Genomic DNA, 15,849 nt, shown 5'->3' with positions numbered 1-15,849 from the left:
GTAGCCCAGAATTGCGACCAACATTCTTTCAAGTAGACACTGAATCCTAGCCCAGACCAGAGTCTCTCTGTGCTACATCCTTCACAAAACATTGTGAGAGGGTGAAAGAAGGTTATTTGTCTCCTGAAACATACAATATCAAATGGACAATACACGTATTCTGTTTTGCAGAAGTGAAACCAAAGCCAAATGGATTTCAGTGATTTACCCAACTGTACATGGAGTATTTGGAACAGCGTTCTCTCACGTCCCAACCCTGAAATATAATCACATGACCATCTTAAGGTCTTATGAAGACAACAAACCATCACCAAACCTCTCAGTGTGGAAAACCTCTGCAGAATTTACGGCCTTTACACTCCAGGTATAGAAATAAGGATACTGGTGAAAAAAAGTAACTGAAGTTTTTACTCCTTTCCAAATTAACATACTATGTGTACCTGTACCTCACCTCTATCTTTTAGGAATGGTTGTGAAACTGATTCAGAAGTAAGTTAGGTTTGCAAGCTTACTGAGGAATCAGCTTTTACCACAGCAGATCTTGGATATCAGTTGTGCTACAGAAAAAGCCATGATGACATCAGGGCTTACTCAGAGGCCTGGGTTTAATCCTCACATAAACAAGTCTCCAACTAAAATAAAAGAGGTAAATTTGGCAGAGTACTACTAGACCAAAAAGGTTGCCATTGCTTAGCAACTAAGAGCATTCCTTTGAATAAAGGCTACGAGCAGCCACCACTAAGGAGGTGCCGGTGTCCTCCTCTAATGCTAGTGCTGGGGAGGGGCAAGTCTCCAGAGAAACGGTTCAAGAGTTTGAAGATGCTCACAGGAGATGAGCCAGTCACATCCTGATGGAGATTTTTGGTTTTGGGAAAGTCCTTTCTAATTGTCAAAATCCTAGCCACATAAGAAAAACAGACAGGAAGTCACCAGTTTTACCCACATATTTACACAATGAACTTAACTACGTCTTTATGGCTGGATCTTAAAGGAAGAAATTCCCCAGTGACCTTTGTTAATTATGTACTACATATAATAGCTTACAAGCAGTGCCAGAATAAAAAAGAACCCCTGACTATATAAAAGGAATACTCTTTTAAAAATAAAATTTTATGGTAGATTTGAGAAGAATACTTTGTGTATTAATTACAACACAACAGCATTAAAAACACTTCCAGTGCACTAGAATGCAGCATTTTCTCAAAGCTTTGGGCTTGTTTGACCTTTTATCATCTCAGCAATCAGTGACTACTTGTCAGGGAAGGGGGAGAGAAAACATGGAATACAGGATCAGAGAAAGGAAGTCTTTGTACACATGTTGTACCTGGTTTTATTCATGCAAGGCATCAGATGGTCAAAGAAACTCCAATCTCATTAAGTGCTACATGTTTTCTTTGGCAGCAAAGGAAGAGTACTGAGTAGAACATAACCCCCACATTGTTAATTCTAGCTGCCAGCTCTGCTTTTCCTTTTTCTAGGAATAGAGCTAGTTTAAAAAGCAACCACACCTAATATTATAGAACTTGGTATGACTTTCCGTGGGCTGCTCTTTAATGCTAAAGTAATCTGTGGTTTTGTGGGTTTCCTAACTGGGATGGTACTTAAAATAGTCAACACACAGTTGCAGTGACAAAAAGCTAGGAATACTTCGACACACACCACATCAAGCAGTCAGCACTATTTTATCTTGTGCTGGTTCTCAGAGAAAGGTGCTTCCGCAATGAGAGCAACCAAGTAGCATCCTGCACAAATGGTTAATAAAATATTCAGTGCCAAGAGAATTCAGTATGCTTTCAACTGTATTTCCAGACTGTCACATTTGTCTTCATTGGCCAAGTTGACACCACACTTAACTGAGCTGTTTAAAATGCAAATCATGAAAACCAAGTGTTTTGCCTGTGAATTTCTTGTAATAATACCTTTTCACTATGATACACATACTAAAAATATGTATAGGTCAGATAAGAGTCTTGGGCGTAATCTGTAAACATATTTGACAGCTGAAGACCAGTAAGAATTTGGCCTTTCACAGTATCATGGAACAAGCAACTAACAGCCACTTGGCACAGCTATAAGAATCTGAATAAAAACAGTTGAATGAAAGGAAGGAAACTTTTTTATGCATCAGATCATAGCACTTCCCTTCTTATTTCTGCTCACTGAAGATTCTCTTCCATGAGATAGTGGCAAATTTCATACAGGAATAGGGAAGACAAGGATCCCAAACCAATAAAAACAAAAATAGCCCAAAGTAAGAATCTCCTGTGCAACTGCAACTGGATTAACCCTAGACCTCCAGCTGCAGCTGCATCAGGTAAAAAATCTGTGACTCTGATCAGCCTTCCACCACAGAAGAAACTGTTTTTCCATTATCTGCCTTTATGTCAGAGTTTGCTATGGTTTCATAAGTTACACTGAACAGCTGATATACTCTGCACGTCAGGTATAAAAGATACCTACTTCTGAATTGGCCTTGGGCTGGTTTACTCTCCTTGTCATCACTGAATGCAATGATCTGAAGGGCATAGCTTTGGTCTGGAATAAGACCTTGAATAATTGCTTTGGTAGCAGTGTTTTGAAGAATTAGTTGATTGGTTCTTCCACCTGTAACAGAAAAGACAAAAAAAGACACATACATAACTTTGTTTTTCGTGCACTAAGGTAAATGTAATGACTTAAAACTACCTCAAGCTCTACAAACACCCAAGTGTCTTCTGTTACCCACTTTTGGAACTATCCAGACAGCCAGGCCAGAGAACATCCCAGAAAAGCAAGAAGTCAGGCAGCCTGACCGAAGACAGAGGCCAGATTTTTGGATATAAACACTCTAAGATGAATAAATCAGGCCTTGTATCTGGGTCCCATGGAATATCCAACATACCCAGCATAACTATTAAGACAGAAATGAGTATTTATCAATAAGAGGAAAGAGTTTATGGAAAGTTCAAAACCACTCACAAAGCAGAGAAGTACTGCTTGTAACAAAAAGTACAGACTAAAGACTAATGATAAAAATCACAGAACCACATAGGTTGAAAGAAACCTTTCAATGTCTTTCAGAATCACTGAATGGTCGAGGTTGGAAGGGACCTCTGGGTGTTTTTTTATTCAACCCACCTGCTCAAGCAGGGCCATCTACAGCCACTTGCCCAGGACCATGTCCAGACAGCTTTTAAATGTCCAAAGAAAAGAGGTTCCACAACCCCTCTGGACAATCTGTGCCAGTGTTTGATCACCCTCACAGTAAGTGTTTCCTAATGGAACACCTCCTGTGCTCCAGTTTGTGCCTCTTGTCTCTTGTCCTGGCACTGGGCACCAGTGAACAGAGCCTTGGCTCTGCCTTTTCCACCCTCCCTGCAGGTATTTATACACATGGATAAGATCCTTCCTGAGCTTTCTATGCTGAAGAGTCCCAGCTCTCTCGACCTGTCCTCAGAGAGATGCTCCAGTCCCTTCATCACCTTGGCAGCCCTTGGCTGACTCTCTCCAGCAGCTCTGTATCTCCAGTCCACCTTCCTGCTCAAAGCAGGTCTAGTTAGAACAGGTCACTCAAGACCATGTCCAAAAGAGTTCTGAATATCCCCAAGGGTGCAGATTCCCCAACTTTCTCATGGTAGCCTGTCGTGATATCTGACAAGCCTCATGGTAGGGGAAAACTTTTCTCAATATCTGACTGGAATTCACATGCTCCAACTTGTGTCTACTGTCTGTCACACTGTCACTACACACCTCTGAGAAGAGTATGTCGTCTTCTTTTCTATGTTGTCCCTTTAGACAGCAGTAAGACCTACCCTGAGATTTCTGTTCTTAAAACCAAACAAACCTAGTTCTCTTCATATAATCGCGTGCTCCAAGCTTCTATCTTGGCAGTCCTCCACTGGCCTACACTGGTACCTGAGTATCTTTCTTGCAACACAGAACCCAAATTTGGACATAGCACTACAAGTACCTGCAAGTCTCACAGGCACCAAACACAGGGAAAGAAAAACTCTGAACCAGGTGGCTATATTTTTGTCGGTACAACCTGATGTAGCTGCATTCATTGCTGCATGGGCATACTGCTTGTCCTTGCCTGATGGGACCCCAGGTCCTTTTTACAAAAGACACCTTAATACTCTGAGCAGAAACATGGTTATGTTTGCTCTGTTCTCCAGCCCATGTTTCCCAGTGTGACAAAAGAACTTTATGACCCTTTTATTTACAAGAGAACATGTGATAGTGTTGATAGCTTTTCCTCCTGGCTTGAGAAATTCACAACATCAAATAGGTCATCAACTACATGGATGAAGGAAAGACAAAACACAGCAACCAAACCGACAGAGCAGTTTAAGAAGCATCAGAAGATATCATTTAAGCAAGAAAGTCAGGAGATGGAGAACTCACTGTACAGTGAAATTATAGGCTTTCTAACATTTTATGTTACAAAAGAGACAGAAAGGCCGATTACTCCTTTAAATGAAAGGCAGAATTAATTCAACAGGCAAAGGGAGCATAACACACAAACCTGAGAGCTTTTGATCTATGAAATATAACACTGAACACGAACTGAAACAGATTAAACATGAAGGCAGTATTTTGTAATACAGAGGAACGGAGTTTGGGGTGGGAAAAAACCTTCAGATACCCAAACCAAAACCCAAAACTTTTCCAGGTAAGTAAACCATAAGTAGTGTCAGTCAACTTCCTTCACAGCATGCAATATACCAAGGACATAAATAGAAAACTAAGTCAATTGCACATTTGCCATACCCCATACATTTAATTATCCATACACGAGGCAAGTGTATGGAAATAAGACTGCATGAGTACAAGGCCTGATGTAACAAGAAGGGTCCAGAGAGCTTCCAGCAGTATAAATGCCATGCAGCATTTCATTGCGTACCCCCTTGCATACCACTGCTACTCTAGGCCCCAGGAAAGTACATAACCAGCTGTGCAAAAGCCCCTTGCTTCAAATGACAAGGATTTAGCAGAGCTCCACATCATGAGTTGCCTGCTCCTGCAGATCTACTTTCAAGCTACCACAACTGCTGAAAATACTTTTCTGTCCTGCCCATCCGTGTTGCCTGCTGCTCAGCACATTAGAAGTTAGTGGCAGCAGTCTGAGTACGAGGTGAGAGGTGCTGTGTCCCAATTCCCTGTGGAAGTCCCCCCACCACGGGCAGACAAGTGCCCCAGAAGTCCCTCTCCTGTTCCCAGTTTCTCAGTCTGTCTCTTTTCACTTCTGAGGGCTGCCTTTTCGTAAAGCATCATCCCTCACGTGCTCCTTGACTGGTTAGGAGGGCAAGCCACCCCTTCTGGTTTGCCCAGAAGTACTTCAGGTACCTCCCACTGAATACACAGGGCCACTGTTTTGTTTTGGCTGGCCTCTTATGGCAGGGAGCTGTCAAGTGTGGTAACATCCTATCCCACAGGCTTGCACACCGCTCTGTTGTTGGCTGCCAGTTCTGGCCTCATCATTCCAACATTTTTGTTTGGTTTTGTTTATTTTATTTTTTTTTTCCTGAAATCTTACTGCTCTTTTCTGGAGAGCTCACTATGAGAGAAGGCACAAGGAGATCCACCTCAAAGCTTTGACAGGAACAGTGTTCCTGTGTTCTGCCTGGAGGACTTCCTAGACCTCCTTACACCCCGCTGGAAGAAAGATCAAGACAGGATGGTCAGTGACAATTCCCAAGGACGACGTTTGAAGCATATCCAATATCCACCTCCTTCTACTTTAAGCCCCATGCCTAGGACAATCCTGTGGCAAGTTCAATTTCTCTCTTCTGTTGACCAGTCAAAATTCTTATCCACAGACTGCTCACAGTTCCTCAGTCCTGAAGGGTGACTTTAGCCTCAGAAGAGCTGCCCGGCCCTAGGTCTAGACGACGACAGTCATTTCACCTTCCAAGAGAACATAGAGACTTTTGGTTTACCTGAACTTGGAGTGACAAGCAGTTTATATCCAGTGAATTGCCCTTTGGGGGCTTTCCAAGAGATCTGTACACTGTCAGGAGTGACTACATTATATCTTAGTCTTGTTGGTGGGGACACTGCAAGTGGGGAGAGAAAACAACATTTTAAACTCAAATAAAAGGCAATCATCAATTTTAAACAAACATTAAAATAAACATATAGGAAGACAACACACAATTTTAATGATAAAGGATGCAAGTTATTCAAAATGTCACATACATCAGTTTATTAGTTTGTACAATGACAACCCCAGGTGCACTACTTCCCTCAGACATACCTTTTATCTCTTTATAAAAACATACTAACAACCTAACAGCAGAGGACAAAGACAAACAGTGTTAGATGTTAAGATTCTAGTTTAGCAGGCAAAGCTGGTAATACAAATGCTCTTTGTTAATACAGGGGAATTAAAATTGCTCTCCTTGCTTATGCTGACAATATGCATTACCTAGCCTCCTTTACTTTGCATTACCGTGGGTGTTTCCCAACATTTAAAGGAACTCGGGGCCAAATTTTCAAAGCCTTGTGAAGACACAGTAACCAAGAGGGAAAACAGGCATGCACAGAGCAGAGGGAACATCAGCTGCCCAATTTGCAAACCTAGCCTCAGGGATGCACGCTTGGCCAGCTGCAAGCACTGCTTTGGTCTCATCAAGACTAGGACGTGCACAGGCTGGGCAAGATTTAGGCAAAGGGCAATCTGGAGATGGTCAGTAAGTCTGACCTCTGCTTATCTTGCGCCATCACCTAGGTTTCAAACAGAAGCAGCTGGTGAGATGAATAAAAGCAAGAAATGATGAAGAAAGATGTGACTTTACAGAAAAGTAACACACAGAGGAAAAAAAGGTAACAACCCTAGGTTGTTAACTGCAAGCTGAGCAATACTGTGCCTGTGTACATTAACTGGCAAGCTCCCCTAGACTATACCCTACAGGGCATTTCTCTTCTTCCCCAGGGAAGAGATCCCCCTTCACAGCAAACAACTGAAGCACTGCTGCTGGTTGTGCAGCCCATGGTATCCAAGGCTGTCAATAAGGGGGCATCTTTATACATTTGAATCGCTTTTGGTCTACACAGACCTAACTGACCTAGAAAGAAAGGCAGCCAGGGAAGCTCTCCAGAGGCTGAGAAATAAAAAGGGTTAAAAAAGCTTAGCACAGTCCTCCGTTGACCTTAAACCCTCCTCTTCCCACTACCTCCACAGCCCTCTGAACTTTCTTCATTTTTAAGTCCCTTGATGCCTCTGCCACTACCAGCCTTAAGGTTTCTCTTGGCACATCCAAGAAAGAAGTGAAATTATCTGAAGGTAGTGGGAGGAGTGGTAATTTCTTGCCCCAGGGCCCAATATAGTTGACTAGGCCAATGCCTAGTCTTTCTTGGTCTACTACATACTATAAGTCAATAGCACTCATGGCATTTCTGAGATTTAAGGATTACAGCATATGGAGCATCTGAGTCTAGAGGCAGAACGTGCTATCCAGAAGTCTCTGGCCTCTCCATTTGCCCTGCTGCAGTCAATGCAGCTCTGGCAACAGTAGCAGCCAAAGACCTGTCCTCGATTGATTACTTTTTCCTACTTGTTTCTTTTTCCAAGAGTTTGCAGAAGAAAGAAGGAAAGAGGCAAGCTGTATTTTTTTTTTTTGACATTTAAAGGTGAGTTTTCAATGCCATCTAATATTAAAAATATTTTGAGTCTTAGAAGTAAAGTTTAATACAAGAGATTTTTTCCCTGTATGCAGCCTATCAATCCCCAAGGGACAGCTTTGCCAGAGCAAAGGCAGGTTCTGCTCCTCTCTGCCTCGAGGGATTTAGCACTAGAACACAAAAAAAGAGAGGATACAAGCACCAAGAAAGCTTAGTAACACCTCTGCACTCTCAAAGATTTGAGAGAACAAGCTCAGGAGAGAGGCAAGGGAACAAACAGAGCAGGTGGCACACCAATTTCACATACTCAGCATTGTTCTGGTTTGCAGCACTGGGCACACATCCAAACAGTGCATCTCCCCATTTGCTGGGCACAATCTTGTCAGACCGAGCCTTCACCCTGCCTGTCACCTCCCTCAAGTTCAGAAGAAGAGAGGCTGCAAGTAAGAGCATGTGCAGGAATCGCTGCAAATCCAAAATAAGTTCTTTGAAAATTTGGCCCCTGTACTGCAAAAATATTTCCCTGGGCAGGCTTCTGCAAGAACATTCAGCATGCTATAATTGTAATAAAATGACAGAGACTATGGCAAAAAGTTTTGAAAGCCAAGCAGACTGTAGTTATGGATTACAGCTTTTAATTCATTCTCAAGATTCAATCCAGTTTTTGAGCTACACATAAATCATCATGACTTGGTGCTGAATGAACAAGAGTGACAAATCATACCTAGAAGTTTGCAAAATATGCACTTCCTTTCATTATTTGTTTTGTCTAAGAAAGAGCAAATAAGCTTTTTACACTTGCACACTGTCATTGTTCAAAATGCTACACGTTTCACTGGGATTAAGTGGTAAATTTGTACGGGGATTAAGAGGCAGAACTGAGAGCTATCATAACCAAAAAAACATGGACTGACAAATAAAATCATGTCTTAGAATCTCAGAGTTTTTCTCTGCCATCTTCCTCCTTCCCCTGTGATTGCATCCAACTTTCAACTAAATGAAAGCATTTTCTAACAAAGAAGCATAGTCCTGGCCTAATCACCATCACCAACTAGGTAAATTTTGGGAGCCCCTAAAAAAACAATCACAGATCTTACAAGCAAAGAAGGACACAGTCACCAGAAGTTGTTCTGCTTACTACAGTTATAATGTGAAAAACTAGAAAAGTTGTGCCAGAATAGTCTTTACATAACTAGTCAGTCTTCACTGGGTACTTTTTGCATCAAAAATGACAGTGCAGGGGAATGGACAGTCCCACACAGCAATTAACTATAAGGAAAAAAAGAATTTTTCACCAGACGGATACTCAACTGTGTCTTAGTTGTGAAAAGACTAACGCTCTGGCATAGAAAGAGTACATATAATAGCTAAGGAAGTTAAAAATCTAACACTTGAACAGACAACAAAATATTGATGGGAGTTACTACACATTCACCAACCTGAAGAGGATATCTTTATTTCTTTGGACCTTTATTGGCTGTGGAACAAAATCTCACTTCTTGCAGAAAGGGAAAAAAATTAATCCAAGCTGAGTCAGTTAACTGATAAAAATCAGTAGCTAAAGCCTGTTAAGTGGTTCTACAGGAATGCAAAAGTGAATGGCCATCAGTAACGTTAGAGCAGTCACCCAAAAGAAAAACCTAAAGACAACTTCAAGGCTTCGGTTTATGGAACCAGATAGATTAGCACTCCAAATACATTATTCTCGTGGACAAGTGGGGAAAGAGTGTTTTGAACTGTTCAGTGTTTTAATGGAAAGGAAAATACCATAAACTGCATATCTGCAGCTGTCTCAAAGGCGTCCAATGCTCTAAAATTGGATACTAACTAAACCTTGTGGCTTCCAATGTACTTTTGTCTTAAGAATTGAACTGAACAAGTTAATATGCATTGCAATTACATTAGTAACACATGGAAATTATTGCTACACAAGGACAAGTTTCCATCTTTAAATATAGAAGGAGAATACTTAAAACAAGTCATTTTGTGAACAAATGGAAATTTCTAAAGTACTTTTCTTGCCCAGCACTTTTTCATGTACTATGTAAGAACTCAAGTAGATGAAAACCGGATATTTTGTTGCTGTTGTTTAAGTGACATTATGTTGGATGAGGAAGTAAACAGCAGTGAGGAAAGAATAACTGTTGTTGAGTAAAAACTGAATGGCATTTTGGTCTACAAGGCATTTGGGCAATAAACAAGGTAAAACCACGTAGCTCAACGCAGATAACTCCTCAGTTGAAAGAAATCAGTTGTAGCTTCAGGCATGTTCACTTCAGTCTCCCAGACATTTTCTCCTTTCCAAGAAGTCACATTGCACACCTTTAACTGAGCATCTTTGCCAAAGGAAGGAAACACAAGCTGGAACTAAAACCAGCTCTTCCTACACCTTGACAGAGCAGTACAACTTCTTAAAACAGACAAACATATGGTTAGTGCTGTATTAAATTGTAAACAGTTAGCCAGCCGCATGAAGAGCTTACTGCAAGGGGTGGCAAACTTAAGAAAGGATTTGAGAAGCATCTTACTAATTCAAGTGTAGCAAGAGATATTTTTATTCTGTGAAAAGAGATTAGACTTCACATCACCTCATTCGGTAACACCACAGTCACTCTAGGCCAGGGCAATAGTCCACTTAGCTTAGTATCTAACTGCTGACAACATGCGGTAGCTGATGTTTGCTGAAAGAGTGTAAGAACAAGGGAAGTATTGTTCTTCATTCAGCAAGTACACCAGCTCTAGCTTGTGCTGGTGTGGTGATTGTGGGAAAACTCTCTCTGACCTTCCTCTCATTGTATTAATAGTTTGAGAGTTTTCTCCCTTACATATGACAGATTAAATCAAAGCTTAAAAAAAGTAGGGGGGGAAGAGTACGCTTTTCCAAGTACACGGACTTACATACAACTGTCGATGAACCTCTCTCCGAAGTCCCGCTTTGCAAATCTTAACCATATGTAGTAGGACTGAAATACACAGACAGGGGACTGACCATATGCTTTGCTTTATCAGCTCATTAAGTCACAAACACTTCTGGCCCTCGTTTCTGACCAGAACTGATGTGTTGAACATTGGGAACATGTATTTCTTCATTCACCTCACATCGCCCACGGTAAGTATTGCTTCTAACATGTGTCCCTAAGTTCTGGGAGAGGCTTGTGAAACACTCGCAGATGCCCAGATGTCCAAGCCAGGATGCTTCCTCAGCGCTTGAGTGCCACGCGGACTAGACAGCGCTGCTGCTTGCTTTTACCACAAGTCAGAAAGCCTCACTGTTGCCACCAGTCTGACTGTGCTCATGAATAATACATTACACAAAAGTCTTTAGAAGAGCCCCAGGGTCACATTCTGCTCCCAGTTACGCCTAGGCAACCTCATATCAAAGGGATTAAATAAACGTAATGTTGAGAGAAATGTCTTTCTTCAGGAATCATAAAAACTTACTGGCATTTTTCCTCCCTCCTTCCCCAAGCAGTATGATAGATTTCCTCTAGTATCAAACCACCGTCCATCTGATCCAACAAGTATTTAAGCCTAACAATCTCAGCAGCATTTTTTAACATCCACAAAGGAGATTAAAAAAAAAAAACTGCAGAAGTAGTCTGTGACATTTACCAGTACTGTGTAATACTGTATGATCTAAGTGTTACATTAGCTACTGTTCCAACAAAGAAAAAAAAAAAAAGTATATTCCATACAAGCTTAATATCAAGGCTGGCGCTTCAAACTTACTTGATTACATAGAGGGCAATCACAGCAATTTCTGATCAATGCTTTCAGGTAAGTAAGAGTAAAAAATGTCCTGTAAAATTCATTTTGAGACACCTGAACTTGCAAAAAGAATGATTTATGCTATTTGAAATAAAAGGTTCAAAAAGCACACATGAACATGTAATTCTTCGCTCCCTGAGATCAACAGCAAGACTCCTGCATCATTTCAGTAATACTGGGTCAGCAACCTACTAAGAGGAAAGTAACACTTGCATTTGGAATAAGTAAGTCTATTTCTGCACATCAGAGTGATCTAGTGAAAAGCTCCATCTTTTTATTTAGCACTTACCTTGGCCCTGGGCATCACTGATGGAGTAAGCTGCGACAGCTAAAAATGCCAAGAGGACGCAGCTCTGTACCTCATACCAACAAGGCATCTTTTTCCCCTTGATGAACACAGTATCAGCAAGTCTGAAAACACACAGAACAGAAATATTTATTAAACCTGTAAACCTAAAGTATACATTTTAATGAAAAGTGTGGGCAAAATCTGGATTCCTATTGAAAAAGTAATGACTAGGAGTTTGCCATGGACATCAGTGGAGCAAAGATTTCATCCTGGAAGCAGCTTATAAACAAACCATATTTTACTTGAGAAGGACAAAGAAGCACATTCAAGGCATTGAACAGTTCTAAAAATTGGTTCCATGTAACCAGAAAAGTGTTAATCTTTGCATAGTATACATTAGCATTGGAAGTAGAGTTTGCTACATGTAACAAGGCAAAATGGGTATCTCTACAGAATCCAGCCTTGCAAACACCTTACCAAGGCACCTGTGGTAGAGAATTCTGAATCTCGAGATAAAGTAGGACTTTAACTGTTATCTACTTTATATCTAGAACATCCCTTTCTGGATGTTTTAAGTCATTTATTTCATCATTTAATATTTTTTAAATTGCAGAGTCATAAGTGCCTTGCAAGCCTACCATAAAACATCAAATACACATACTTCATCTCCCCAGTGAACTGGGGTCAGTTCAACTGAGTGATTTTGCACATCATCTGTCAAAAAAGGCAGAAATTTGTTCTGAGGAAATGCAAGTCTTCCTCTCAATGTCCTCTAGTGCCTACTCCAGTTTTTCCTATTTTTATCCTATTGAGCTTATTCTGAGCTCTCCTGTTGCAGTATCTGGCACAGTGACTGAAGCAGACAACTCAGAAGGCATACAGGGTATCAGCTAAGTACTAATTTTATCTGTAGGGCAATGCCATGGTCAAAAACATCTAACTTAATCCATTAGGAACATCAGCACTTCAGAGCGCAGCACTGTATGAATACTGAAGGTAGTTCTAGGTGAACTAACTGGGTTACAGAAAGCAACTCGGGTGCCAAAGTTCAAGTTCCAGATGGGATAATTTATCTGCCCAAGAAGCTAGGTTAAAAACAGTACAAAATTCATTATCTGAACTTGGCTTTTAATATTGGCCAGTAGAGTTACTCAACGTACATAGAAGCACCTCCCAAGACGCATCATGATCATAACATCATGCTTTTAAATATTTACCTATCACCAAACTTTACTTCACTAGTTTTGGTCAATTTTCTGGGCTAGGAAGAAGAATTTTTGCTGCCCTCTCCTGTTAGTATTTTACTGGAGAATTAAATTAATTTTGTCAAAGACTCAGCATCTGAAGGTTTGCTTTGGTAAACTTTGGTTTATGTATTTCTGCTTTGCAAGTCCCTCCCCTTTACCTTCCATGTAATTTTCTCTAATATCTCTAGGACACCACCATTTAATTTACCTTCCCCAGTTTTCGATGTCTTCTGAGGAAGGCATAATGCAAGTGGTCCAACCACTATCTAAGAATACAAAAGACAGTCTGAAGTACCTCAGCCAGTATTGAACAGATGAGAGGATAATCCTACACCTCCTTCTCTCTTGTAAAAGATATTTACAATTTGCCATAGTTATCCCAGTCCTTGGTAGGTCTAATGTCACAAATCCCAATCATGGATATTTGGTATGCCACCTCAAAATATACAGGTGACTTCATCATTTGAAGTTCTATCTCCACAGGGGGTTACCTAAGTTTTAGTCAAATTATCAACAAGTTCCACACTACTCAGGTACATATTTTGAATCCATCTCTTACAGTATGAATCTCTCAAGACAGAGAGAAATAACTATATCTAATAACAAAACCGCATGCCCAAAACTGAGGTATTGCTATGCCCGGTTCTTAGGACACATCCTCCAGATAGAATTCAAAAACCCAAGCCAAGTGCCCAGGCTTTCTACTACACAAACACAAGGAGTCAAACATCCAAGGACTGGATCCAGATGAGCCAGCATCAGCAGGCAGTTACCTAGTGACAGGCAATAGGGCAAACTAAGACAGCTAAGTCCTAAACAGCACCCCTTGTGCAACTTACATTGCGTATCAAAGCTTCTCCCCACCTCAGGAATATAACCTGAAGTGTGTAAATGTTGACTCTTCAAAGGACAATACACAACTCATTCTTCAATTCAGTCACCACTATGTGTAAGTTTCTTTCCATATAATAACCCAGATATTAAAATAGCCACTCACAGTGGTGGCTCAGCTCCCCATTTGCTAGTTTTGATATAAACCCTCCTCCCAGATAAGGGTTATAAATATTAACTGACATGCAGCGCTGTATAGGAACACTCTCTCCTGCTCATTTCAGAGAACAGCTATCACAGGAAGAAGGTATGATTTATTGAGAGAAACATAACTGATGCTGGATAAAAGACAGCCTGGGCACAAACTGACTTCTGCAAAGACCAGCACCTCAGGGTTCACTCCAGGAGGAAAGGCACACAGAGGCAACCACGAGTCTGCAGCCACCTTGTGGCTGACACCATCACGGAATCAGAAAAGCCATCCCATTCCTCCTGCTTTTTATATATTTCTCCACTACTTGGTAAAACAGTTATCCGAGTGAATAACGTGGAGAGCAGAAACCCAACTCCAGGCTCCCCTTCCACACCAAAAGCCCGGCCGATGAGGTGACCCCTGCTGCTCCACATGCACTTGCTGTTGTGGTGGCCTCAGCTCCTGTCCCAGGAAGGGGAAGGCTTACACACCGCAGGCTGCCCGCAGCATCCACACAAGCCAGGCAGCTCGTCACCTTCTCCTGGGGGATGAACCTGCCTTTGAGACACCCCAAACCTGTTGTACAGCCACCCTGCTCCAGGCAAGACCTGCCAGAGGAGTGCTGTGTTTCTAGGTGCCAGTTAAACTCAGCCAAGGAGCAGGGCCCAGGCAGCTCAGCCAAGGAACAAATCTCAAGGATCAAGCAGCTCAGCCCTGAGGAAACCTGCCCAAAGCTGCAGCGCCTTCACACACCTGGCTGGCTGTAACGTCTTACACTGCGGTGCTTAGAGCCACCCTGCCACACCACAGCCTCGGTGAGGCACCAGGGGGTTTATAACCCATATAGTGGTGGCTTATTAGGGTGCAGAGTGACCCAAGTTTCTCGGGTCGACGTCCCACAAGGAGGAGTGGGACCAGCCCCAGGGCAGCAGAGTGCTCTTGGGGTGCACCCCACTTCTCACAGCCCCCTCAGCAGCGCCACCAAGCCCCCCATTTTAAGGCAACATTCCCCCTTTTCAGTTCAAAAAGGGGGGCAGCAGGGGGTGTCTGTTGTCTCCACCGAGTTGGGGGGGACTCCAGGAGACCCGGGTGAAGTCCCCTCATCGCCCACCTCCCCACACGGCGGGGCCGGCTGGGGCAGCCCCGTTACCGGGGGGCACCGGGACGGGGGAACCGGGGGAAGAGACCGGCCTGGGGCCGCTGAGAGAGTGAAGGAGGGAGGATGTGCCCAGCCGGACCCTCAACTGAAAGTGCGTTTTCTTTAATAAATTCTAATTATCCTTAAAAGTACAGCTTTTGCAGTTTTTAAGGGGCTCCCCCTCAGGCTCGACGCTTCTGTCCCCTGCTCCCAGCAGCTTCGCCCGCTCCCTGCGGCTCCGCTCCGGTCCCCGCCGCCCTCCCCGGGGCTGGCCCCGCAGGTGGCTGCGGGACGCCCCCCACCCCTGTGCCCAGTGAAGCCGCCCCGGGCTCGGAGCCCCCCTGAGACTCGGAGCCTGTCCCTGCCCGCCTCGCCCCAGCCCTCCCGGGGCAGCACCGCGGAGCTCGCACCGACCTGGGCGGGCAGCGGCGGGCGGCCGGGGCTGGGGGTGCTGCTGCGCCGCGCCGCTCCCCTCCGGCTGCTCTTCCCCTCGCAGCGCCGCATCCGACGAGGAGGGAGGGCAGGGAGAGGAGGCGGGCAGTTATAGAGCTGAAGGTGGAAAGAAGGGGGGAAAAGAGGCGAGCACCGGGCCCGCCGGCCAGCCCCCGCCCCCGGGCCCCTGCGCTGCGGCGGGAGGGTGCGGCCAGGTGCGGGAGCGGCCGGGCTGGGCTTCGCCTCACAGCACCCCGCTTCTCCTGTCAGCGCCACGGTCCTCCCCTCAGCACCCCGGTTCTTTGGTGCACCCCGCTTCTCCTGTCAGCACCCGGCTTCTCCTGTCAGC

The 15,849-nt window shown here is 43.4% G+C and overlaps 1 protein-coding gene across 1 annotated transcript in view; it reads right to left on the bottom strand.

Moving 5' to 3' along the window:
* Nucleotides 1–15,619, bottom strand: part of COL14A1 (collagen type XIV alpha 1 chain) — a 126,920-nt gene extending 111,301 nt beyond the window's left edge. Inside the window, 4 exon segments of the mRNA XM_035556281.2 lie at nt 2,461–2,604; nt 5,919–6,035; nt 11,660–11,781; nt 15,483–15,619. Of these exon segments, the coding sequence (XP_035412174.1) occupies nt 2,461–2,604; nt 5,919–6,035; nt 11,660–11,747 (349 nt within the window). The 5' untranslated portion in view covers nt 11,748–11,781; nt 15,483–15,619.
* Between the last annotated feature and the right edge of the window lie 230 nt (nt 15,620–15,849).

This window comes from Cygnus atratus, chromosome 2, assembly GCF_013377495.2.
Source record: "Cygnus atratus isolate AKBS03 ecotype Queensland, Australia chromosome 2, CAtr_DNAZoo_HiC_assembly, whole genome shotgun sequence".
Lineage (NCBI taxonomy): Eukaryota > Metazoa > Chordata > Aves > Anseriformes > Anatidae > Cygnus > Cygnus atratus.
Note: the sequence above shows the minus strand (reverse complement) of the source record. Positions and strands in the feature narration are given on the sequence as shown.